At 37.8% G+C, this 27,038-nt stretch overlaps 1 protein-coding gene across 1 annotated transcript in view; it reads left to right on the top strand.

Moving 5' to 3' along the window:
- Positions 1 to 25,957, top strand: part of SPATA16 (spermatogenesis associated 16) — a 254,547-nt gene extending 228,590 nt beyond the window's left edge. The window contains exons 10-11 of the mRNA XM_030823120.1: positions 1,042 to 1,125; positions 25,622 to 25,957. Of these exons, the coding sequence (XP_030678980.1) occupies positions 1,042 to 1,125; positions 25,622 to 25,744 (207 nt within the window). The 3' untranslated portion in view covers positions 25,745 to 25,957. The remainder of the gene's footprint in view (positions 1 to 1,041; positions 1,126 to 25,621) is intronic.
- Positions 25,958 to 27,038: the final 1,081 nt, after the last annotated feature.

Raw genomic sequence — 27,038 nt, 5'->3', positions numbered from 1 at the left:
CTCTAGAAAATGAAATTTCATTGGATATTTTTGTACTTATTTACCCAGCAGAAAAAAATTTAAATATATATGGAAGTATATCTGTATGCCAAGCATTTAAAAATTATATATCTTACAAGGTTTCATGACCTTCAATAATAGATTTTACTTTGCAACTTACAAGTGTGGGTTAACCTAGAGAATTAATCCTAGTAATACCCTGTATGCTGCTATCTAAACAGTGATTGCTTAATAGAAGATTTTGAGTGACTCAGTTCTCTCTCCTGCTTACATGCTGCAATATCTAAACCAAAGAAAGATTATCTAAGGTCCATTACTGTTTGATGTTATAGTGAATTGAACTGGTATTTTTTGAGAACTTTTTTTAACCTTTGAATAGCACATGGCTTGATGTAACTTCATTTCACTTTTGTGGTCACATATGCAGCATGTGTACAGGATACTTTCACATTAGAGTACAGCAGGTGCCTGTTTGGGGCAAAGATTAGAATGTTTAAAACTTGCCTTTGAATGGGACCTAAAAATAAAAAAAACTTGGCTATTTTAAAATTTTAACAAAGAAAAGCATAGTAAAAGAAGTTAAATGAGCTAGATTATTTAAGAGGCAATAAAACGGCATAATTGTAGTATTGTCCTCTGGTGAGCTTTTGCTTGATGCCTAGAATTATGATACATTAGCCTCAGGAGAAAACACTAAAACGCTTTCGTGTACTACATGCTATTTCCTGAAAGAATTAACTACTGCCTTCATTCTTTACAACCTAAATCTGTTTTTCACAAAACAGCAACACCTACTACATTAAAACCTATATGTTTTCTACAAATTTTCAAGAAGAATCTTTTCATTGTTTCAGTATTTTATATCTGCAATAATATTCAGCAATGACAAACAAAGATGAGGTGGCAATATTCATTGTAGGAAAGATGAGTAATAAAATCATCAGCGTACAAATGATTTTTTAATTAGGTTTTAATCTGTGTATTTAGAGAAGTTATTTCAGTGTGAATTCCACACTGATAATTTTTATCTTGGTGCCACAGCTGCAGTCACTAATGGCAGATACTATGGACACCCTTGAAGGAAGAAGAAACGATAATGAACGTGTGTGGAATACAATCCAAAAGGTAAAACTTTGAGCTGAAGGAAAAAGATCTATTATTCTCAAGGAAAATGTCCATTTTGGGTCAAATCTGTTTGGAGGATAAAAAGAAACCCAAGTTCTTTGGGTTGTTTTTGTTTTTCTTTTTAAAATAAATGCAGCTCTCTCCCTGGAAGTGTGACCAAAATCAAATATGGATTTATTTAATCTGCTTCTTTTCCAACAGACTGTGTTCATATGCTTTCGTGATTTTTCTTCATTATCATGCTCGTTTTCATATTCTATTTTCATTATCTGCGCCTTCGTTCTGGGTTTTATAATTCTTTAAAGCCCTTTCATCAGTGTTTTAGTCCACTCCCCAACCATATTTCCACTTTTTTCACTTGAGGAATAATGACTACATTTCAGGGAGCTACAGAGAAACTAGCACATTGATGTTTTTAGTAAAGGACTAACATACTGGTTGTTAGAAATAGAGGAACATCCCATCATTGGCTACTGGGGTTTAAATGCGGGAAGTGCCGAGATGCACCTGGACCCAAGTACTCAGGAGACTTGTGTGACACGATAGGACCCTCTGAAAATGTGAAAGTTAGTAATTTTGGGTCTCCAGTCAAACTCAAAGTGGTAAATTCTGATCAATCAACTCCCCATTCATCTTCCTCCCATCATTGTAAGAACCCACCAGGGGAGACTGGCATCAGGAGATGTGAAACAAACAAAAGAACCTTCAGTTTAAAAGCCAACCCTAAGGGATTCTGGAGCACCTGAGGAAACACGTGTCTTTTGTAATGAACTCAGAGGCCCTGTGATACACAGCTGACCCTTGAACAACGTGGTGGTTAGGAGCACAGTCAAAAATCTACAATTAGCTTTTGGCTCCCTAAAAACTTAACTACTAATAGCCTACTATTGACTGAAAGCCTTATGATAACATAAAGCGTTGATTCACATGTATTGTATATATGTATTATATATTGTATTCTTACAATAACGTAAGCTAGAAAAAGGAAAATGTTATTAAGGCAATCATAATGAAGAGAAAATATGTTTACTGTTCATTCAGTGGAAGTGAAGGTCTTCATCCTTGTTGTCTTCATGTCGAATTGGCTGAGGAGGTGATTGGTCTTGCTGTCTCAGGGGTGGCAAAGGCAGAAGAAAATATGCCTATAAATGGGCCTACACATTTCAAACCTATGTTGCTCAAGAGTCCACTGTATGTACAAAAAAAACAGAAATTTACTGTTGCAAATATGTGTTGAATACGTATCTACCATGCCAGAAAAATGTTAGATATTGGAAATATTGTGCTCAGCAAGACAGGCACGGCTCTTGCCTGTATGGTCCTTATGATCTACAAAGCTACTTATGGGCTAACTGAATATTATGAAATAAAGGGGATGTTCAATGATCTATGGAAACAAATGGCAGAATAGCCTTGTCTGGGAAGTCAAAAACACTGTCTCTTAGAAAATGATATTTATACAACATTTAAAGAATGTGTAGTGGTTTTCCAGGTAAAAGGGGATATTTCTAAACAGAGGGACCACTCTGTACCAAAAGTGTTTTTTAAAAAAGCATAGCACATTCAAAAACTAACCAGAAAGTAAAGAAGATATTTCAAAATGAAGTGCAGAGGGAGGAGAAATTACAGAAGGACTTATAAATTAAGTTAGGAATGTTTTAAAATATATTTAACTAGAAAACGTTTTTAAGACATCTTTAGGGCTGTGGTGGGGAGAAGAGATTGAGGGGCTACAGAAATGTGGGGAAATCAGTTATAAAGTAGGGATCATCATCCAGGTGAGATATGCTGGTGTCTTGGTTTAGGGTTGTGGGCACAGAGAAGAAGAGAAAGCAGATGGACCTAAGAAATATTCAGGAAGCCACATCTATAGGCCTTGTTCAACTGATGGGATCTGGGAGTTGAGAGAATAGAAAAGGTTAAGAATGATGCCTAGATACTTGATTGAGCAACTGAGCAGGGAATAAGGAAAGGTTTGCTGGTGCCATTTAGTAAAGAAGAAGACACTCTCATAGGAGCAGCTTTTGGCCAAGAATATAAATGCCTTTAGAGTTCAGTTGGGAGAAAGAAACCATGCCAGATATATGAATGGAAATTTAATATAAAGAATGGTTAACTAACTTATGAAGTTGTTAATTAGGTAACAGAAGAAACAAAGGAGAACAGTAAGTTGTCACAAAGAAAACCATTAAAGAAAGCAACTACCATGTCTTAGGGCTGGGGAATCAAAGGAAGTTGGAATGGCTAAAACTTAGAAACTTCGAGCAGGGACCCTACTAACCAAAACTCAGACTCCCCACTAGAAGGTGCTGCTCAGCTGGTACTGGTGTCCCTGAGGTTAGAGTCCTGAAGGGCTGGGACCCAAACCTCCAAGAAGGGGCCACTGACCCACCGGTGCTATGGGAAGTGATGGGGAGGCGGGTAGTAATGGATGTAGTTTGCAACGTTTGGAAAAACTAAATTTGGCTGCTACTACAGAAAAGAAAGTATGTTTCTGATTGAAGGTTTGTTGAAGAGATACTCCCAGGAACCCTAAAGCAGACAGAAGTAAACAAGAAGCAAAGAAGAAGCAAGTCCCTTCTTTCTCCTCTAATGCCCTCTGATGACAGAATCTAACAGTTGGCAAAAAAAGAAATGGAATTGCAGAGTCTCAGCCGTATTTATCACAGAGCTGAGTAGAAAAGAGCGGATTTGGAGTTGCAAGGCTATAGGATAACAACTGGCACAAAAGTGCACCCATGTTCACATAGGGTGCTGGCAAGACATCCAACAGGAAATACAAAAGCCTGGGATTCTGGATAAAAGACTGAATAAAGATAGATATTCCTTAGTCATTGGCAAATTGTCATTAGCTGAAATCATGGCTTAGAAAGAGTATAATAGAGTAAGGAGAGAAGAGGGCCTTGAGGAGCACATTTCAAACTTAGGAGGAGAAGCCCATGACAGAGACTAAGAAGGACTGGCAAGAGGACTTAGAGATAGAGCAGCCAAACGCAGTCCTGATGAGACTTAAGCAATATAATCACATGTCTCTGTTGGCTATAGAAATACTTGTTTAGAACAAGGGTCAACAAACTACAGTCTGCAGGTCAAATCTAGCATATTATCTATTTTTGTCAATAAAGTTGATTTCACACAGCCATGCCATTTACTTACATATTATCTAAGTCAACTTGACTGAGTTAAGCCGTAGCCACAAAAACTATAACAGCTCACAAAGCCTAAAATATTTACTATCTAGCACCATCAGAAAACATTTGCTGGCTGGGCGCGGTGGCTCACGTCTGTAATCCCAGCACTTTGGGAGGCCAAGGTGGGTGGATCACAAGGTCAGGAGTTCGAGACCAGCCTGGCCAACATGGTGAAACCCCATCTCTACTAAAAATACAAAAATTAGCCAGGTGTGTTGGCACACGCCTGTAATCCCAGCTACTCAGGAGGCCGAGGCAGCAGAATCGCTGGAACCCAGGAGGTGGAGGTTGCAGTGAGCCGAGATCCCACCACTGCACTCCAGCCTGGGTGACAGAGTGAGACTCTGTCTCAAAAAAAAAAAAAAAAAAAAAAAAAAGCATTTGCTGTACTCTGGTGTAGAGCATTACCTCTCCCCCACAAAAAGCATTTGTACAGTAAATATTTGTATTTACAAATCCAAACGGTAATAGAACAATAATCCAATTATTAACTTCTAGGGACCAGCTGAAAAGATACAATAAGGATTGACATGACATCTGTCTATACATGTAAACAACAACTAATTTCACCTCACTTGAAAGATCTTTGATACCCATGTTCATAGGAGCACATCCTATGATGGATTTGCCACTATTTCTTGACATTACAGTTGTTATCTATTGCTGTGTTACAAACCAAACCAGTCCAAATGTAGCAGTTTAAAACAACAATTCAAAATTATCTCACAGTTAGTTCTACGAGTTGACCAGACTCCTGTAGGTGGCTCTTACTCAATGCATCTCATGCAGTTTAGTCAAATGGCTTCCATGCATGGGGCTGGAATCATCTGAAGGCTAAAATGGACTGAACTCCAAGATGGTTCACTCACGTGGCTTACAGTTGACACTAATCACTGAGGTAGTTGACTGGAGTACCTAACCGTGGCCTCTCTATGTGAATTAGGCTTTAAACAGCGTGGCAAAATAGTGGCAAATCCATCACAGAATGTGCTCCTAGGAACTGGGTTTCAAGAAGGGGAGTATTTTAAGAGAAAGGAAGTAGAAACCATCAGTCCTCTTAAAGGGTAAGCCTAGAACTTGCACAGCAAATCCCACCACATTCTACTCATCAAAGCAGTCACAGACCAGCTTAGATTCCAAGAGTTGGAGGAATCAATCCACCTCATTTCAATGAAGGATTAATATTTGTATTCAATGGAGAATAAAATGATGGCACCATCTTGGAAACAATGTACAGTAGCAGGACTGTGGCTGTGTGTCCCAGGCTAGAAATTATACATTCAAGCAAGCAGGAGGATAGTAAAGTCAAGGCCTCCAAGGCTGAAACACAGTACAGCCACTCTACCCAACCACTGGCTATCTAGAAAGGCTCACTGGTGAGCAGCCAGTCTTTCCAGATTAAAAGCCCTGATAATGATCATCACTTTCTTAATGAGAGGTCTTGAGGAAGATGTGAATGGGAAGGAACAGGGTGCCAAACTTTTCCCAAGGCTTTTAATTTGGTTAATATGACTCTACAAAAGATGATTGTATCACTTTCAGACAATTCCGGTAGCAAGTAAGTAATTTCCTTTTACTGCTACAGAGTTAATTTGCGTGTGCAGAAAAAAAAAATAATTAAAAAAAAAACCTAATTGTACAAGCTACACTGTGTTCTGAGCCCAGTAGAAGTTGATATCAGCATAACCACCTCTGAGATCTGTTATCTGTAATAGAAACAGCTGTTGTACCTAATGAAAACACTTGAAATTTTCATCTGAAGCAGCAGAATTATAGCAGAACCTCCCAGTTCCACATAGTTAAAGGGTCTGTCAGAATCCCCATTACCTAACACAATTTTCAGGGCTCTACTTTGCTATAGGTCTATAAAAAGCCGATCAAGATGAAATCTGATTCATGAAAGCTGACCTCCTGTCTACATTTTGTTTTCTTTGAAGTTTCTCTCAGAGCCCAGAAAGAGAAGGAATGAAACAAATGTATTTTCTCCTGATTCACCAGAATGGAAATATATTCTTTACAGAGTTTTAGGAAAGTGGTTGTGGTTTTGGTTTGGCTTTGCAGAGTATTTCCTAACAATTAACTCAAGAAAGATAGATGTCTGTAGATTTAGCAATGCAAATACAAAATTATCAGGTTATGATTTTTTTTTAAAAAAGGTAAATTTTTATGTGTTGGAAAGTCCACTGCCACAGCATATTTAATTAAGGATAGAACATTTGCTTAGTTTTATTATATGCCTAAAACACCTGAGGAAACATATTCTTTTGAACATCCCACAAATCCTATCGACACATTGCTCATTTATGCACTCATCACACATTTACTGGGTACCTCCTCTGTGTCAGTCGTCCTTCTAGACATTGGAGAAACAGCCGTGAACAAGTAGTGCCCTCATAATGTCTGCACTCTACTGAAGTAGGCAAACACTACCTAAAGAAATACAGGATATGTTATAAAGTAGTGAATGCCCCATGGGGGAGAAAGCGCAATAGGAAAATGGAAAGTGCCAGAGGAGGGAGCATATCATGCAAATATCCGGTGAAAAGCATCCCAAGTAAAGAAAATAGCACATGTAAAACCTGAGACTGGGCTGGGCACGGTGGCTCACGTCTGTAATACCAACACTTTGGGAGGCCGAGGCGGGCAGATCACCTGAGGTCAGGAGTTTGAGACCAGCCTGGCTAACATGGTGGAACCCGTTTCTTCTAAAAATACAAAAAACTTAGCCGGGCATGGTGGCACGCACCTGTAATCCCAGCTACTCAGGAGGCTGAGGCAGAAGAATCGCTTGAACCCAGGAGGCAGAGGTTGCACTGAGCCAAGATTGCACCATTGCACTCCTGCTTGGGCAACAAGTGTGAAACTCTGTCTCAAAAAAAAAAACACCAAACCTGAGATTGGAGTGTGCCAACATGCACAAGGAACAGCAAGCAGGGTAGGGTAACAAGCTGAATGAGTGAGAGTAGTAAGAGATGAAGTGAGAGAGGACATAATGCTTTGCAAAGAAGCACTCTAAGCTGTTAAGTTGGAAATAGATTGAAGAAGGCAAGAATAGAAGCAGAGAAATGAGTCGGTTATTGCAGTGAGAGCAATAATGGTGGCTTAACCCTTGAACGCAGTAGTAGGTGTGGAGCTGAGAAGTGATCTATTCAGAAGGGCAAAGGCTGATTTAGAGGGAGACTAGTATAAGAAACACAAACAAAATAAAACAGGAAAACCCTGAACTAGCAATCTGGAGACTTGGGTCTGTCACAGATTAAGTCAGAAGCCACTTCCTTTCTCTGCAGTGTTCTCGTGTGTAAAATAAGGATATTGGGCTGGATGATTCTAAGTCCCCTTGCAGCTGTGATTGAACAGGCCTTTTGAAAGTCAGATCATCAAATGAAAGGATAGGAGTTAATATTTTCTGAGCTCTTAATAGGGACCCAAACTCTCCTATTTACTTTACATATACCAAACTTATAATCCTCATGAGAGGTAGAAAGTATAATGTACATCCTGGTTAACACGGTGAAACCCCGTCGCTACTAAAAATACAAAAAAATTAGCCAGGCGTGGTAGCGGGCACCTGTAGTCCCAGCTACTCAGGAGGCTGAGGCAGGAGAATTGCTTGAACCCGGGAGGTGGAGGCTGCAGTGAGCCAAGATTGCGCCACTGCATTCCAGCCTGGGCAACAGAGTGAGACTCTGTCTCAAAAAAAAAAAAAGTAAAATGTATTAAAGAGAGAAGTTTAGCAGTTTGCCTAAAGTCACACAGCCAGTAAATGGCAGAGCTAGGAATTCATCTGACCCTGGAGCCTAAACTCTTTCTTGATAAAAGCCCAAATTTTGTGCTGCCTGAAAAGGCCTGAGTGACCAGCACTGTTGTCTGTATAGTTGAACATTCAGGTGTGAGGCCGAGTGGGGAATTAAGCTGACCTCCAACCAAAGTGGAATTTGGCTATAAACCAGCCCAGTTTGTCTTCAGTTCTCAAAATAAAGTTCTTTCAATCTGAGCCAAAGAGTCACTGAGGAATTTATGCTAGTCTACCTCTGTAACTCACTTGTATAGGATCCTCCATCTCTGTTCCTTAGTTTTCCATCTATATCCAGAAAGAATACAGAGCCTAAATCTGCAAATCCTTAACCATTAATTCAGCTCCCATTCACAGGACCGTGGGCAAGTTATAGCCTTCTGAGAAGCATGATGTGTCCTTACCCACACCACTTTTAGATCCCATGATTTTCTGTTACCATTGAATCCCAAGGTCCCTTGGAGTTTTAAGAACTAGGCTTAAAGTAAATAGAAAAATGGGTCTTAAAAAAAGTACCAACTGTTAAGTTGGAACACTTCTATTTCTTCTTGTCATTGAATCAAACAGCTAAGCAACACTCTGTCTGCAACTAAGAAGAAAAAGTTATTTGCTCTTCATTTATAAAGCCTAAACCTGGCACTGAGAAGATCAGCATTTAACCTGGTATGACATAAAGTATTGTCTTGTTCTGCTATGCCTCTGGATTACTGATTGAAGACTAAATGAGGAAAATAAAACTTTGTTACATTAAAAGTAATGAGAAAAGTGCTCCAGCATATACTTTCGGACCTGTGAGTTTTCCTGAGGAGAAATGCCCCTTTAAAATTTCATCTAATATAATATAGTACCTCCTAAGCTTCAATGAATCCAACAAATAGAGTATAGGTAGATCTCTTTAAACCATCCATATGAATTTATTCAAAATTATTTTGCTTCTTGTGTTCCTTTTTAACCTCAAAATCTTAACTTATGAGTCATATTCATTGTGATCATACAGAAATGGCATTCATTGATATACTAATTTGGTCTTTTAGGATGAAAATGTGATGGAGTTACATGTTACTTAGCAACTGTGTTCTGTTCAAGACTGTTGATGTAGGCAAAGCAAACAGGAGAGAATACAAATTTGGGAAATGGGGCAGGGGCAGTTGGTTGAAGAGGTAGAGGGAAGAGTCAATTGGAACGTTTTATTTACTTTCCACATCAGCATTTAAGCCCAAATCCTTCCAGAAACCCTTCTGAGAGAGATTGTACACATGGCACTATCATTCATCAGCCAGTCATTTGGGCTAATACGTGGCTACGTTAGTACTTCTGAGAGTAGTGCTGTCTTTTCAAAGATTCAGCAGCCGTATCATTCATTTGCAAAGCAGTTTTTCCAGCAGTCAGCTTTTCCTGTGTGTCTTGTTCTTTAATGAGTCTCTGCAGATTTATTGCAATTTGATTGTGAATCTTCTTGCTTTTGGTTATGGGCTTCCTTTTTAGCATATCCCCAATTCCTTTACAGTGTGGGTGCTCCAAGCACTACTTAGCAGTTCTGTCCAAGGCGTAGTGCAGATCATGCAGGGAAAGAAACCTAAGTGCTTTTACTGCTGATCGCGCTGGGGAGGAGAGGAAAGATTCCTAGGACAAGCAGGGAGGGAGACAAGACTCAAGGGGCTGAAAGAGGCCAGGTTCCTGGGACTAATGGATCTGTGTTAATGGCATCCAGGCAAGCAACTGCAGTGGAAGAGCCTTAACCAAAGTCCTGGCAGAGCCTGGTGATTGTAATCAGAAGCTAAGCCCTGGGGCAATCGGACCCGGGAAGGGAGGACCTCATTTTCAGATGGTTTACAGAGCAAAGTCCAAGCCTCACCTGCGGAATGGAGAAAGCTGAAAGCCTTGGTCTGGCCATCTTTCCCACCACAGTCCAATGCTCCAAATCTAGATGGTGAACTTCAATTATAATTTAAACCAACATCTTTCTCCTCTGACTTCAAGGGAAAAGTATAAGGTTAATAGGTTAGACATTTTCAGCAGCTGCATTTGCTAATCACCCACTTTCCACCTGTAGTTGGCCTTGCCTCCAAAACTGGAAACACCTCTTTTAAGTGCTTTGTTGGCTGAAAATACTGTCTTCTAAAACTTTGATGATTTGGCAGGAAACCTCTGCAGCAGAAGTATTTCTGAGCAGGTGTCAAATCGTGGCGTGGCCCTCATCTAGGGAGCATGTATCCAGGAGCTTGTCCACTTTTAAACAAGAATTTATCAAGGGGCAGACAAAGCTAATCTGCCACCATTCACATGTACCTAATAAAATCCTGTATTACCCCACAAATTATCAAACTATGTTAGTTTGTCTGAAGCTTGCTTTTGAATAACTATCACAATTGGAACAAGCTATAGAAAAATTTATTTCAGACAAATAATTAATAATGAGGATGACATTAGTTATTATTCCTGATGTCTTAGTTCGTGCCAAGCATTTCAATACATTATCACATTTAAATGATTGCAACAACCCTATAAGAGAGATGTCTTTATCTCTTTTTTGAAAGATGAGGACAAATAGCTATGTAGAATTAAGTAAACAAGCCCAACTTTGTAGTGACAGGGTTTAGTTTTGAAATAGATTTGTTTGGGTCAAGGCTCGTTCTTAATTGTTGACTAACACACTTATATTAAACCAAACAAAGCTGCCACAAGTCAGTGGCACAAAGAACATTGCCTGACCTAAGTTCAGATTCTGTAAGACAGCCAATGAGACAATCTTTGAGTCTGCGTTTTGGCAGGGAATCCATTGTCTGTCACTAGGTCACAGCTTGCTGCCCATCTGGCGACTTGCCCACACTGCTTCGTGGTAGCTGCCTGACCCACTGCACTGCCCTGAATCATGATGCTCTTACTGTCCTCCCTCACCATTCTTCCCTTTGTAGACATATCATGTTAAGGTTTGCTTTGATAGCTCACTATTTTCTCTCTTTCTGCAACTTCAGAACTTCAAGGAAACAGCTTAGAAATCTAGACATTTCTGCAGTATACTTACTGTTACCCTGAGGGTCACTCTCTGGTGAATAATCTGAATTATCATCCAGAAATGCATCAGGCTTTCAGTGAAAACACAATTTTATAAGCATATATTGCCATAACCCCTCCGAGTTTTACCATCACAACCCAGGGGGTCTTGAGGCTGGAAGTGGACCAACACAAAGGCTGCCACCTCCACTTTCTGAGCACTTTCTCTGCCTGATACACTTATGAGCTAATTTATGGAAGTGACTAAAACAGAAATTGGAAATGCTCATATTAGCCCAAACCTATTAGAGGAGTTTTCTCTCTGCAAAAGTTTTTCAAAATACATCTTTCCAAATTGCAGTGTAATATTCTGGTGAGAGGATTGGAAATATATATCTCAATTGTATGTTGAACTGAAGAGTAAGTTTGTAGTTCCTTCTATACATTGCTTCCTTTAAATTACTAAAAGTGTCTTCTTTGCTTGGCAGCCCAGCATTTTATTGCCTGTCTTTTATACATTAAGTTTTGCAATCCTTTATAATTCTGGAGAATAACAGAATAACAGCTTATACCACTTGGTAGCTAAACGAACCATAGGACATCTTCCATTCTGTATTGAAAGTGGGATTAATACGGAGTTCAGAGCAATTGACTTGTAGCTCATTCAGTCATTTATAGTGTATTCATTATACCTTTCATCTTTGGGAGAAGGGCAAAAATAAAAGTGCCTTTACGTGCAGCTCTAAAGGAAGACATGGATCATTTATCCTTCTGATTATGATTTTCTTAAAATGATACCTGTGGAGAAGGGGACAAGACTGGAATCTAAAACACACACAAATTCCAAAGCAAAATATACCCATGTCTCTCAGCATCATCCAAACTGAATTAAACTAATGTGTACTCTACCGAAATGACTTTCTGCTAGAGAATAGACTCTGGAGAGGAACATGTGAGGGCTGGTGAGAAGATGAGTGTGGACATACGTTGGAGAGATCCTAACTTAGATGTAGAATAAAGTAAGACCTATCTCTTATTACAAGAAATTTGAAAGGCTTTTAACTTCCAAAGACCTCATATGGAAAGAAGGCTCCTTCAGCTTTACAATAGGTGATTCACTTTATCATATTAATAAAGCTACTTAGAAGCAACTGGTCAAACTGATTCAAGAAATGAAAGCACATCTTCCTAAGGCACAAGGGTCAAAATCATTTTTTAAAAACCTATGATAGAGTACTTCTACTTTGAAGAATATGGAGTAGATGTGCTTTCCCCCATTAACCCCATTACATACAATTAAAATCACTAGGCATGGCTGGGCACGGTGGCTCATGCCTGTAATCCCAGCACTTTGGGAGGCCGAGGTGGGCAGATCACCTGAGGTCAGGAGTTCGAGGCCAGCCTGGCCAACATAGAGTGAACCCCATCTCTACTAAAAAAATACAGAAATTAGCTGGGTGTGGTGGCACATGCCTGCAGTCCCAGCTACTTGGAAAGCTGAGGCAGGAGAATCACTCGAACCCGAGAGGTGGAGGTTTCAGTGAGCCAAGATAATGCCACTGCACTCCAGCCTGGGTGACAGAGCAAGACTCCGCCTCTCAAAAACAAAAAAACAAGGTATCCCAATCTTCCTACCCTAACAGGGTAGTGTCAGAGAAGAACAAGTAGGAAGTCTAGACTTTTATCCCCAGTAGCAAGTAAATCTCCCCTTTTCCTTCCCCATCCTTGCTGGTATGGTGTTGGAGGAGACCTGGTAGAAAATCAGGATTTTTAGCACCCAGCAATGGTAGTGAGTCTTCTCCCACAATGTTGTGTCAGTGAAGGCCATGTGGGAAACAGTGATAAGATATTCCTACCCTCCAAGCCATGAAGGTATCAGTGGAAACCCAGTGAGGAGCTTGAACTCCCATCCCCACCCAGAAGTAATGAGAAGTAAGAGAAGTCAGGTGTTATGGAGGGTGAATTGGGAACCTGAACTTCTGTTTCCACGTGGAAGTAACAAGGCAGTTCCCTCATAACAAAACACCTAAAATGTCCAGATTTCAAAGATTACTCATCATACCAAAAACCGGAAAGATCTCAAACTGAATGAAGAAAGATAATCAATGACTGCCAAAACAGAGATGTCATATATATTAGAATTATTGACATTTTAGGCCAGGTGCAATGGTTCATGCCTGTAATCTCAATAATTTGGGAGGCCAAGGCAGGTGGATCACTTGAGACCAGGAGTTTGAGACCAGCCTGGCCATCATGGCAAAACTCCATCTCTATTAAAAATACAAAAATTAGCAAGGCATGATGGCACATGCCTGTAGTCCCAGCTATTCAGGAGGCTGAGGCAAGAGAATCGCTTGAACCCAGGAGGTAGAGGTTGCAGTGATGCAAGATCATGTGATTGCACTCCAGCCTGGGCAATAGAGTGAGACTCTGTCTCAAAAAAAGAAGAATTACCTGACGTTTTAAAGCAGGCATTATAAAATTGATTTAATGAGCAATTACAAACACATTTAAGTGAAAAAAATAGTCACAGCAAATAACAGAAAGTATCAACAAAGAAAGAGAAAATATAAAGAAAAACGAAATAGAAATTTTAGAACTGAAAAAATAAAATAACTATAACAAAAAATTTATTGGATGGACTCAACAGCAGAATGAAAGGGACAGAGGAAATAATCAGTGAAAGAAAGATAGGACAATAAACATTACCCAATTTTAGGCTGGGCGCAGTGCCTCATGCCTGAATCCCAGCACTTTGGGAGGACGAGGTGGGAAGATCATGAGGTCAGGAGTTCGAGACCAGCCTGGCCAATACAGTGAAACCCCCATCTCTACTAAAAATACAAAAATTTAGCTGGATGTGGTGGCATGTGCCTATAATCCCAGCTACTCAGGAGGCTGAGGCAGGAGAATCACTTGAACCCAGAAGGCAGATGTTGCAGTGAGCCGAGATCATGCCATTGCACTCTAGCCTGGGCAACAGTGTGAGACTCCACCAAAAAAAAAAAAAAAAAAAAAAAAAAAATTACCTATTCTTAACAACAAAGATAAAATAAACTGTAAAAAAAGCCTCTGGGATCTGTAAGACTACAATAACAGATTTAATATTCATGACATCAGAGTTTCAGAGTAAGAATAAGAGTGGGCAGGATGAAAAAAGTTCTCAAAGAAATAGTGGCTGAAAACTTCCCAAATTTGGCAAAAGACAAAATTATAAATTTAAGAAGTTGAGTGGATATCAACTAGGATAAGCCCAAAGAAATTTATACCAGGATACATCATAGTCAAACTTCTGAAGACTAAAGGCAAAAACATCTTAAAAGCAGCAAGAGGGAAATGACGCATTATCTATATGAAAAAATAAATGACAATGGCTTTCTCATTAGAAACTATGGAGGCCAATAGTAAGTGGCATAATATTTTTCAAGCACAAAAGAAAAGAATTGCCAACCCAATGCAACATCTTTCAGGAATAAGGAAGAAATTAAGACATTCTCAGATGAAGGAAAACTGAGAGAATTCATCATCAGAAAACCTACCCCAAAAGAATAGCTAAAGAAAGTTTTCTGAATAGAAAGGAATCAAAAGAAAGTCCTGGAAATATCAAAAAGGCTGAGAGAACACAGTAAGCAAAAATACGACTAAAAATAATACACTTTTCTTCTCCTCTTCATCATGTTTGGTGGGGGAAACAAAAATAACAACATTGTTTAATGTAGTTCTCAATTTATATAAAGGATTTAAGATAATTAAACATGGGAGATGGTGAAGAGACATAGAAAGCAATGATTCTATACTTCAAATTTAAAATGAACACACGCACATATTTTATGTACACACACGTAATATCTAGAGCAAATACTTAGAAAGCCGTACAAAAAGATATATCAAAAACTCTGGTTATGTCAAAATGGAATTCTAAAAAATGTTTAACCTCAAAAAGGTATGGGGGTGAAACAGAAGCAACAACCAAAGAAAATAAAAAATAAAATGGCAGACTAAGGTCTAACATACCAATAATTACACTAAATTTAAGTGGCCTAAATACACTAATTAAAAGACAGAGATTGGCAAAATAGACTTCAGAATATGACCCAAATATTCTGTCTACAAACTCACTTCAAATATGATGAGGTAGAAAGCTTAAGAGTTAAAGAATGTAAAAAGAAATACCATGTAAACATTAACAAAATGGAAGCAATAGTGGTTATATTAATATCAGACAAAGGAGACTTCAAGCAAAAAAAGTTACCAGAGACAGAGAGGGATATGATATTCTATAACAATAAGATTATTAATCCACCAAAAAGACAAAGCAATTCTAAGTGTATGCACAAACAACAGAGTCTGCAAAACATATGAAGCAAAAACTGATGGGACTAAAAGAAAAAATAGACATGTCCACAATTATAGTTGGAGATTTCAACTGCCCTTTCTCAATATTTGATAGAACAACTAAATAGAAAATCAACAAGAATATGCAATAACTTAATAACACTATCAAGCATCAGAATCTAATCAACGTTTATGTGCCCATGGAACATGCACCAAAGTAGACACTATTCTGGATCATAACAAACTTAAACAAATTTCGAAAAACTGAAATCATAAAGAATATGTTCCACAACTGCAATGGACTCAAACTAGAAGTCAATAACAGAAAAATCTGCAAATATTTGGATAGTTCATGGATCAAAAAAGGAGTCTCAAAGGAAATATAAGAATATATTGAACTAAACAAAAATGAAAATATAACATATCCAAATTTGTGGGATACAGGTAAAATAGCAATGAGAGAAAAATTTATAGCACTAAATGCATACATTATAAAAGAAGAAACTATCTCAAATCAATAACTGAAGTCCGAGTTCAAAAACCTAGAAAAAGAAGGACAAAAATAAACAAAGCAAGCAGAAGGAAGAAAACAATAAGGATTAAACTAGAAATCAACGGAAATTAAAACAGAAAAATAGAGAAAATCAATGCCACAAAGACCTGGTTCTTTGAACAGGTTAGTAAAATTAAAGAAAAAAAAAAACTAGCAAGATTAACAAATAAAAAAGAGAGAAGACACAAATCACCCATACCAGGAATGAAATGGAACATCACTACAGATGCTGCAGACAGTAAAAGGATAATAAGAGAATCTTAAAACAATTCTACATATATAAATTTGACAACTTTGATAAATATACCAATTCCTCAAAAAACATGCTACCACCACTCACCCAATATAAAATAGTTTCATTAACCCTATAACTATTCATAATTATAAACTCCCCAGAAATCTCCAAGCCCAGATGGTTTCACTGGATGATTCTACCACACATTTAAAGAATTAATACTGATTCTGCACAATTTCTTTCAGAGAATACAAGAGTAGCAAACCCTTCCCAATTCATGTTATAAAGCTAGTATTATCCTAGTACCAAATGGGACAAAAATAGTACCCAAAAAATCTACAAACCAATCTCTCTTGAATATAGAGGCAAAAATCTTAACATTATTAACAAATAGAATTTAGCAATATGTTTAAAAATTGTATACCATAACTAAGTGGGATTTATTCCATAGATGCAAGGATGTTTGAATATTTCAAAATCAGTGTAATCTACCATATAAACAGATTACAGAAGAAAAATTACAAGATTATATCAATTGATGCAGAAAAAGCATTGGACAAAATTGACACTCATTTATGATTTAAAAAATACTCAGAAAACTAGGGATAAAGAGGCACCTTCTCAAATGGTTAAAGAGCATCTCCAAAAATTCTATAGTTAAATACACTTAATAGTGAAAGAATAAAATCTTTCCCTCTAAAATCAAGAACAGGGAAAGGATGTTAGCTTTCACCACTCTTATTCAACATAGTGCTGGAAATTCTAGCCATTGCATTAAGGCACAAAAAGGAAAGAAAAGGCATGTAAAACAGAAAGGAAGAAATAAATCTGCCCTTCCCTATTTGCAGAGGACATAATTGTCTACATAAAAAATACCCCCAAAAAAATGAGTTCAGCAAGGTTGCAAGATACAAGACAAATGTACAAAACTCAGTTGTATTTTTATATAACAGCAATGATCAGGGACACTAAAATTTAAGACAGTATTATTTACAATTGCTCAAACAAATGAAATACTTTGGTGTGAATCTAGCAAAACATCTACATGAATTGTATGCCTAAAATTACAAAACAGTGATGAAATCAAAGATCTAAATAAATGGAGAGATATACTGTGTTTATGGATTGAAAGACCTCACATAATATAGACATCAAAGGCTCAAATTTGAAATACAAGACTTTTTATATAGCTACAGTAATCAAGAATTTGTGTACTGATGGAGGAATTAACACAAAGCTCAATGCAACAGAATAGAGAACCCAGAAATAAACTAATATATTCTGTGCTGATTGTTTTTATAAAGGAGTAAAAGCAATTCAGTGGAAGAAAAATAGCATTTTCAACAAATGATGCTGGAACATTTACACATCTGTAGACCAAAAATAAAAGAAAACTAAAACACAGACTTGACCTAATCCTTACACTTCATACGTAGACTTAAATGCAAAATGTAAAACTATAAAACTTCTACAAAACAATAGGAAAAAATCTACAGGATTTTGGTCTATGCAAATTTCTCAGACTTGACACCAAAAGCACAATCCATAAAAGTTTATAAATTAGACTTCATCAAAATTAAAAACTTTATCTGTGGAAGGACTCTGTTAAAAAAAAAACAAAAGACTATATACGGATTCTATAAAGAGCTCTCAAAATTCAGGAGTAAAAAAAAAGCCAATCCAATTTGAAAATGACAAAGATATGAACAGACATTTACCAGAATGAATGACAATTGAGCATATTAAAACGTGTTCAACATCACTAGCCATTAGGGAAATGCAAATTAAAACCACAATGAGATGTCACTACACACCTATTAAAATGGCTAAAATGAGCAATAATGACAATACTAAATGCTGGTAAGGACACAGAGAAATTAGTTCACTCATACATTACTAATGGGATGTAAAATGGTACAACCACTGTGGAAAATAATATGGCAGTTTTGGGCACGGTGGCTCACGCCTGTAATCCCAGCACTTTGGGAGGCCAAGGCAGGCGGATCGCGAAGTCAGGAGATCAAGACCATCCTGGCTAACACGGCAAAACCCCATCTCTACTAAAAAATACAGAAAATTAGCTGGGCGTGGTGGCAGGCACCTGTAGTCCCAGCTACTCGGGAGGCTGAGGCAGGAGAATGGCGTGAAACCAGGAGGCAGAGCTTGCAGTGAGCAGAGATTGCGCCAGCCTGGGTGACAGAGCAAGACTCCGTCTCAAAAATAAATAAATAAATAAAATAAATAAATAAATAAATAAATAAATAAAACTAAATATAACCTGGGGATAACATCACTACTGTAAAACCTAAGATCAGTGCTTGAGATATTTGGCAGACCCTGCACTTGATGGATCAGCTGGCACCACCCAGACAGATAAACTGGCTCATCTGACCTTGTAACCTCCACCCAGAACTGATTCAGCACAAGACAGCTTCGACTCCCTTTGATTTCATTTCCAATCCAACCAATCAGCACTACTGAAAAAAAAAAAAAATTAAATATGCAGCTAACATATAACCTAGAAATTGCCCTCCTGGGCCTTTATCCCAGAAACATAAAGACTTATGTTCAAACAAAGACCTGTATACAAATGTTTATAACTTATTTTACAATAGCCCAAATTATTGTAACTTATTTTACAATAACCCCAAACTGGAAATAATCTAACTATCTTTTAAGGATGAATGGTTAAACAAACTGGTAAATTCATACCATGGAATATTAGTCAGTGATAAAAAGAAATCAACTATTGATACAACAACCTGAATAAATCTCCAGAGAAGTGTGAAGTTATTTACTATATGATTCCATTTAGATAACCTTCTTGCAATCACAAAATTATATAAATGAAGAACCTATGGCCAGGCACGGTGGCTCACTTTAAACCCAGCACTTTGGGAGGCTGACGAAAGCGGATCACTTGAGGCCAGGAGTTCGAGACCAGCCTGAGCAATATGGCGAAACTCTGTCTCTACCAAAAATACAAAAATTAGCCTACTGTGGTGGCACATGCCTGTAATCCCATAATCCCAGCTACTCAGGATGCTGAGGGAAGAGAATCACTTGAACCCAAGAGGCAGAGGTTACTGTGAGCTGAGACCACACCGCTGCACTCCGGCTCGGGTGACACAGTGAGACTCTGTCTCAAAAACACTTATTAGTTTACTAGTGGTTGCCAGGGCTTAAGAAGAGGTTAGGGACGAGGAGGAAAACAGATGGCTATAAAAAGGTAACATGAGAGATCTTTGTGGTAATGGAACTGTTCCATATCTTGACTGTATCAATGTCAGTATCCTGGCTGTAGAATTCTACAGTTTTGCAAGATATTACCATTGACGGACACTGGGTAAAAAATATGCTGAGTCTTGCTGAGTTTCTTTTTACTGATGTGTGTGAATCCTCAATTATCTCAAAAGTTTAATTTAATAATATATATATTCAAACCTTCAGATAAATCTTACCAAAATTAATTTTTTTTAACTATGATACATTGTACCTTAGCCTGTTCAGGCTGTTATAACAAAATGCCATAGACTGGATAGCTTATGAACAACAGAAATTTATTTCTCATCATTCCAGGGACTGGAAAATCAAGGCAGTGGCAGACTCAGTGTCCATTGAAGGCCCCTTTTCTTGTTCATAGATGGTGCATTCTAGCTGTGTCTTCACATGGCGGACAGAGCAAACAAGTTCCCTTGGGCCTCTTTTCATAACGGCACTAATGCCATTCACGAGAGCTCCATTCTTGTGACCTAATCACCTCCCAAAGATCTTACATTCTAATACTATCACTTTGGGAGTTAGAATTTCAACATATGAATTTGGGAGGACAGAGACATTCAGACCATAACACATAGTTTCCTGGACTATGTGATAGCAAAATTTCATAATAGTTTTCTAACTCTATATTAAATGTACTGAAAAGTGTTATCATTATGGGTATTTTCAAGAGTTGGTGATATAGTTTGGCTTTTTTTTTGCATGTTTTGTAAAATCTCAGGGGTAGGTACCCCAGATTTTTATGTTACACTCTTATGACTGAAATACTAAATAATATACCAAATTCACTAAATGAAAAAGGAAAAACTTAGGGGCTTGTCTGTCTGTTTGAATACTAGCCAAAAGCTAAAGGAAACTGCTATATTATGAATAGTAGAAACACCTCCGTTTCAGAAACTAAGTTTATTTTAGAAATTAATTTCAAGCCTATTTGAAAACAATTGTAATTCTAATAAGAATTAAAATTCAAACCATTTTGGCTGATAAATATTTAAAAGCTTTTGGCCTGGAAATAACACTGGAACAGAGCAAAGAAACTAATGTTATCAAATCCACTGTGGTGGGGTGAAATGTCTGTTTTGCCGAGAGGATTTTGGTCCAAACTGCTAATCACTGAAAACACATTCCCATTCTGTAACTACCACTATAGTCATATAAGCCTGATATTTATTCCTGATGAGTTTTATTCCTATTTCCTCAACTTTCTTCTTTAAAAAGATCTTTCAAAGCTTTAATTTAAAAAAAATTATTTGAGCACTCAATTCCTAAGGCATGAACATTGCAAGCAAACCCATGTAAACACACCTAATCCTCTCTCCTTGATTCAGACTACATGAAATTTTAGAGGAAGCCTAAATTCAAGCCCAGCATCTTCCTTCTCAGTATAATTTACTTGTTCATTCATGTTTGAGATCAACTTCTTCTCACGGCCATTACTGGCAAGAGAGAAGCCTGGTTCCCAAGGTTTACACTAAGCCTGTGCCAGGGGGCACCAACCAAGTAGGGAACATCAGTGGGAAATGATAATTTTGGAAAGGATCAAAGTCATGTTTGAGGGGAAAATTATAACTTAATTGCTCTTCCCTTCACTTTATGGCTTAGTAGTTATATTCAGATGCTAGGGCTGCCATAGCAAAGTACCACAAACCGAGGGGCTTAAACAAGAGAAATGTATTGTTTCACAATTCTGGAGCGTAAGAGCCTGAAATCAGCGTCTTCAAGGTTGGGTCCCTCCGAGGGCTGTGCAGAAGAAACTGTTCCCTGCCTCTCCCCTAGTTTTTGGTGATTTGCTGGCATTCTTTAACATACCTTGGCTTATGGGGGCATCACCACAATCTCTACCTTCCTCTTCAATGGTCTTCCTGTGTGTGCATCTTTCTCCAAATTTCCCTGTTTTATAATGACACCAGTCATTTTGGATTAGGGCCCACCCTAAGGACTTCATTTTAACTTGATTAGCTATGTAAATACCCTATCTCCAGATAAGGCCACATTCTAAAGTACTGGGGGTTATGACTTTAACATATAAATTTAGAGGCGGACACAATTCAACCCATAATAGTAGTATTTAAGTGTGAATTAAAAGGTGTTGAGAAACTGGCTGATGACAATTTCCTTACTCTTTGATATGGGTTATGACCAACAGTCATATGTTGGGTCAGAACCTGCCCTCCTATTGAGATATTTCATTCCCCTCAATCATCAGACATCCTAAAATTCTCTGCAAGCTCATTTGGTCTAATGTCCATATCACTATAATGTCAAGTCTGCATTGGCACATATATACACAAAAAAAGTTATCTGCCCATTTTTCAAAGGGGAAAATTAGACCCAGAATGACACAGTAGCCTATCTGATACAGTTAAGCAAGTAGATTCTGTACCAAAGAGAGTCTAATAAAGCCTCTGCTTCAAAAACTGTGTACTTTCTTGTGTACTTACATATTTCTTTGTGTTTTATTTTCCTAAGGGCTTTACAGACATTTCTATCATTTGCAATCTGTTCTCCTAGTTATATGAATCTATTTTCTCTTTAACCAGCATTTTTCTTTCCTTGACATAAAAAAAAAAAGAAAATAAAGAACCAGCTTTTCTAAAAAACATGTTGCAGCTCTCCTACACGTCAGTAAGTATAGAAGCTAAAATTGACTTACTTTGCTGCATATCGTGTCATTCATCTAATGGTGTAATCTAAGGGAATAACCTCTGATTTGAAAATGTGAGTACTCAATTTTAGGACTGGACTACTTGGCTCTGATGTGAGTGTAAGTCATGGAATTTTATGACCAGATGTGTCTTTGGAAATTATCCAGGCCAACCCTCTTTTAATACCAACTGTTGGTGAAAACTGAAGTTCAGAAAGGCCAAGTAATTTCCCTGGAGTCACAGAGCAGGGTTAGAAGCCAACCCGAGAGCAGAATTCAACATTCCTACTGACTCCTCATCCAGTGCCCTTTCTACTCCTGGCTGTTTCAAGTACACAGGCAACACCTTGTCATAACCTTGCCTTGACAGTCTCAAAGCTAAACAATGGTAAAATAATGGTGACAAGAGAAAGTCATGTTTATTTAATTTGTAGAAGAAAAGAATGCCTTCTGATATCCCTCATTCCAGGCATGACTTAAATATGGAAAAACACATGGTTTTCTGAATCTCTTCAAGTCTTTTATCAGAGAGTAGGATTACTAAGGGTCTACAATATCCTAGGTTTTGGAAATAGTGGACAACATGGACCTGGTCCCTGTCTTATGGAGCTGAAAGTCCAGATGAGAAGACAGATATTATATAAATCATTATAAACAAGTTTAAAAATTATGATATCTAAAGAGATGAAAAAATGCTACTGAGACAACCAACTTGGCCTGGGTTCTAAAGGAAGACTTCCCTGAAGCACTGATGTTTGACCTGAAATCCAGAGGATATGTAAGTGTTCTAATGGACATGTTCCATTAGGAAGATCGAGGGGGCATAGAACAATGCATGGCTGTGCTCAGATAATTGAGCGAGGTCCCACATGGCTAAAGCAGATGGATTGATGTTAGACAGCACCAGAGACACAAGTGAAACCTGATAACCCAGGTGTAGAGGTGTATAGACCATGTTAAGGGTTTAGAAATCCACTTAATATAATTAAGCAAGGGAAAGATGTGAGATCAGATTTATCTGTTTAAAAGTTCATTCCAGCATCATTATGAGATGGATTAAAGCACAGGAGGGAGACAGGCCAGGTAGGAGGTGAACATACAGGCCAGATACAGCACGCACATAGTATGTGCTCTGGACCTGCCCAGTTAATTCAGCAGAATTCTTTTATTCCAGTGACACATCTTGTGTTTCTTCTTTGTCTTTTTAAAATAAAATGCAACCCCGTTACTCAGTACTGCTCTTAATGAACACAATTGTTTTTAAAAGACAGCAGATACCTAATGGATATTTAAAAACAATTATTTCACTGTCTTATTGAAGGAAGCTTTTTTGCTGCGTTAGAAATGTAATTTAAAATTATATTTCGGCTAATTGCAAATATTCTTATTGTAAAGAACTTTGATTTAAATGATACATTGTCAATACAAATAATGTGAATGAATCATCAACTCAAGTATTGAAGCAATGGTAAGCTGCCATCCATTGTATTTGCACTGACTGTGCTCCATGTTAATTTTTTAATGTCTTATTTTGGTGAAAATCAGATAGTGTATATGTGTATGTGTGTATTTATATGTATATATATATATAGAATACATAGAATAATGCATTAACTTCATGGAGGAATCCAAAAATATTCTGTCAAATTATTTTTATGTGTCCTGCAATGATGAGACATCATAAAAAACAAAGTGCTTTTTAAAAAATGTACCTGAAATAGTTTTTACAAGGGTTTCAAAAAGAATAGTTTTCATATAAATAATTTATCTTGTTTTCTTTAAAAAAAAAAAAACAGTGGACCGTTTGTCACTGGTATGATCTAAGACCTAAGCATAACATATGGATGAGTGCTACCATTTATTATTCTCTTTTTGACAATCTGAATTATCCTTTGGATATTACTCTGAATGATAAATCAAGCAATTTAAAAGTGGAACTCAAAATTGGAAAATTGAAGTTGTAAGTGCTTTTATCTTAAGTAGATGATACGTTCATGTACCTTGAATAGTAAGTGCTCTAGCTTTGAGTTAACTTTATGACAATGAGCTCTTCAGTGAGTAATGTTAGGCTAATAAAATATGCAGGTCCTAGGAGTCAGGGTTAAGTATGAATTGTATATCTACTGACTTTCATGAGAACTCAATTCAGCATATGTGTAAACTTTTATTCTATAGTTTTTTCTGACAAACAGTATAATACATTCTATCAACTGCCATTGAATAATTGTAAGTTTTCTTTGAAGAAAGACTAATTCTTTTTCAAGAATTGTTGTGTAGGCCGGGCGCGGTGGCTCACGCTTGTAATCCCAGCACTTTGGGAGGCCGAGGCAGGCAGATCACGAGGTCAGGAGATCGAGACCACGGTGAAACCCCGTCTCTACTAACAATACAAAAAATTAGCCGGACGTGGTGGCAGCGCCTGTAGTCCCAGCTACTCGGAGAGGCTGAGGCAGGAGAATGGCGTGAACCCAGGAGGCGGAGCTTGCAGTGAGCCGAGATTGCGCCACTGCACTCCAGCCTGGGCGACAGAGCAAGACTCCATCTCAAAAAAAAAAAAAAAAAAAAAAAAAAAAGAATTGTTGTGTATATCATTATTTTACCTTGTTCCCTGGAGTGTGGCATTTTTTTTTTTTTTTTTTTTTTTTTTGAGATGGAGTCTCACTCTGTCGCCCAGGCTGGAGTGCAGTGGCTCGATCTCGGCTCACTACAAGCTCCGCCTCCCGGGTTCACACCATTCTCCTGCCTCAGCCTCCCGAGTAGCTGGGACTACAGGTGCCCGCCACCATGCCCGGCTAATTTTTTGTATTTTTTAGTAGAGACGGGGTTTCACCATATTAGCCAGGATGGTCTTGATCTCCTGACCTCGTGATCCGCCCACCTCGGCCTCCCAAAGTGCTGGGATTACAGGCATGAGCCACCGCGTCCAGCCAAGTGTGGCATTTTTTAAGTGCATTCTTTCAGAATTTTGATTGAAAGGAGACATGATTCTTGCCAAGACTATACAAATACTCATTTTTCTCCCATGTTGGTTAGGAGCATCTAAATGCTAGAATCTCTGGCTTTGAAAGAGGTAAGTTTGTCTGTTTGTTTTCACTCTTATTGTTGATAAAGGAGATGGAGAAAAGGCTTGCCATGGATTAATCTTTTACCATTCACTTTCCTTTGAAATCCCTGGTTTTACTGACCGTTAAAAACTGCATGGTGACAGTAATCCCCATTTCCATTCCCAATACCTTGGACCAAGTGATAAAGCAAACTCCTGCACTTCTGCTTTGTGTTAAGTTAGTAAAACAGGGGGACCTGTAATGGAAACAGAAGGAGGCTTTTATGTTTAATCATTTCTGTTTCTGCCAGTTCTGTTCCAACATGGATTTGTATGTGCCATTTATTTTAAATACCTCACCATTTTTATAAGTATACAAAACCCAGGAAACCAACAACAAATCTTGTTGCATCTGTTTATTTCTTCTAGGTTGGACAAATTGAAGATTTTATATACCAATTAGAGGACAGTTTCTTAAAAACTAAAAAACTGAGAACTGCTCGAAGGCAAAAAACAAAAATGAAGCGACTTCAAACTGTTCAGCAAAGCTAGTCATTAGGGAGCAGGCACTACCACTAAGATATCCCAGAAGAAGAGGCAAGGGCATCCACCCCAATGCCCACCTACTACTGTGAAGCTGGATAACAAAAGCTTGTCACCAAAAGAAAGAGGTGGTATTCCCCTCAGTTCGTCTTTACCAAAGACACTCTATGTTTCTTTAATCTCAACTGGCAGCAATAAATATTCTCAGCAAGTTTGACTTGACTTTTGTTCAGATTTTTCTTGTTTAGTTAAAGAGCTTATAGAATAACCATTGATACCTCTTTCACTGCCTTGATCTTTCAAAATGGACAAAGGTATATCAGGTCTACCCAATAATGCTTATAGTATACATCTATAATCGTGTATTCATTAAGAATCATTCACAGGCCACCTACAGATATAGAAAACAATATAAACGCAAAATTGAACTTATAAAACTAATAATGTACTTTCCCAACTCTTATAAACATAGTCATACATGGTATGTCTGACATCAATTAAGTTGTCTCATTAAGCTGTTTTTTTCCTCTAGATCCTTTATATTGTATTTTCTCTGCCCCTTAAACTATGCAACACAAATTTGACAAGGTAGTCAAGTTTGCACGTTTGACAAGGTAGTGAGTTGATAGCCATCACTGAAGACCTCAACTGATGCCAACAAAAAGATTCGAGAATAGAATAAGGAAGAGGAGCTCAGATCCTGAGTAAAATAGAAAAACATAATTTGTTTAATAGTGAAAAATAAATAGAATTTTGGAATACATTGATAAAAGCTCAAAAAATAAAATGAACCCAATCAAAATTTCACAGCAGAAGTAATAGACTAAATGATTTATGACAGCTTATCCAATGCTTAACCTAATAAGCAAAAATTTATAATATTAAAGCTAGTGGCATCATGCTACTGAATTTCAAAATAGATCATAAAGCTATAGTAATCAAAACAGCATTGTACTAGCACAAAAACAGCACATTGACCAGTGAAATAAGATACAGAGCCCTAAAATAAATCCACACATTTATGGTCAATTGACTTTTGACAAAGGTGCAAAGAACACACAATGGGAAAAGGATGATCTCTTCAATGAAAGGCATTGGTAAAATTGGATATCCACAAGCAGAAGAGTAAAAATGGACTCTTGTTCCACTCCTTATACAAGAATCAATTCAAAATGGGTTAAAGACTTAAATGTAAGATCTGCAATTGTAAAACTACTAGTAGGGAATATAGAAGGGAAGCTCCATAACATTGGTCTGGGCTGTGATTTCTTAAGAGCCCATAAGCACATATAATGAAAGCAAA

Source organism: Nomascus leucogenys, chromosome 11, assembly GCF_006542625.1.
Source record: "Nomascus leucogenys isolate Asia chromosome 11, Asia_NLE_v1, whole genome shotgun sequence".
In the NCBI taxonomy this organism is placed as follows: Eukaryota; Metazoa; Chordata; class Mammalia; order Primates; family Hylobatidae; genus Nomascus; species Nomascus leucogenys.
This window is presented reverse-complemented; position numbering and strand designations above follow the sequence as displayed.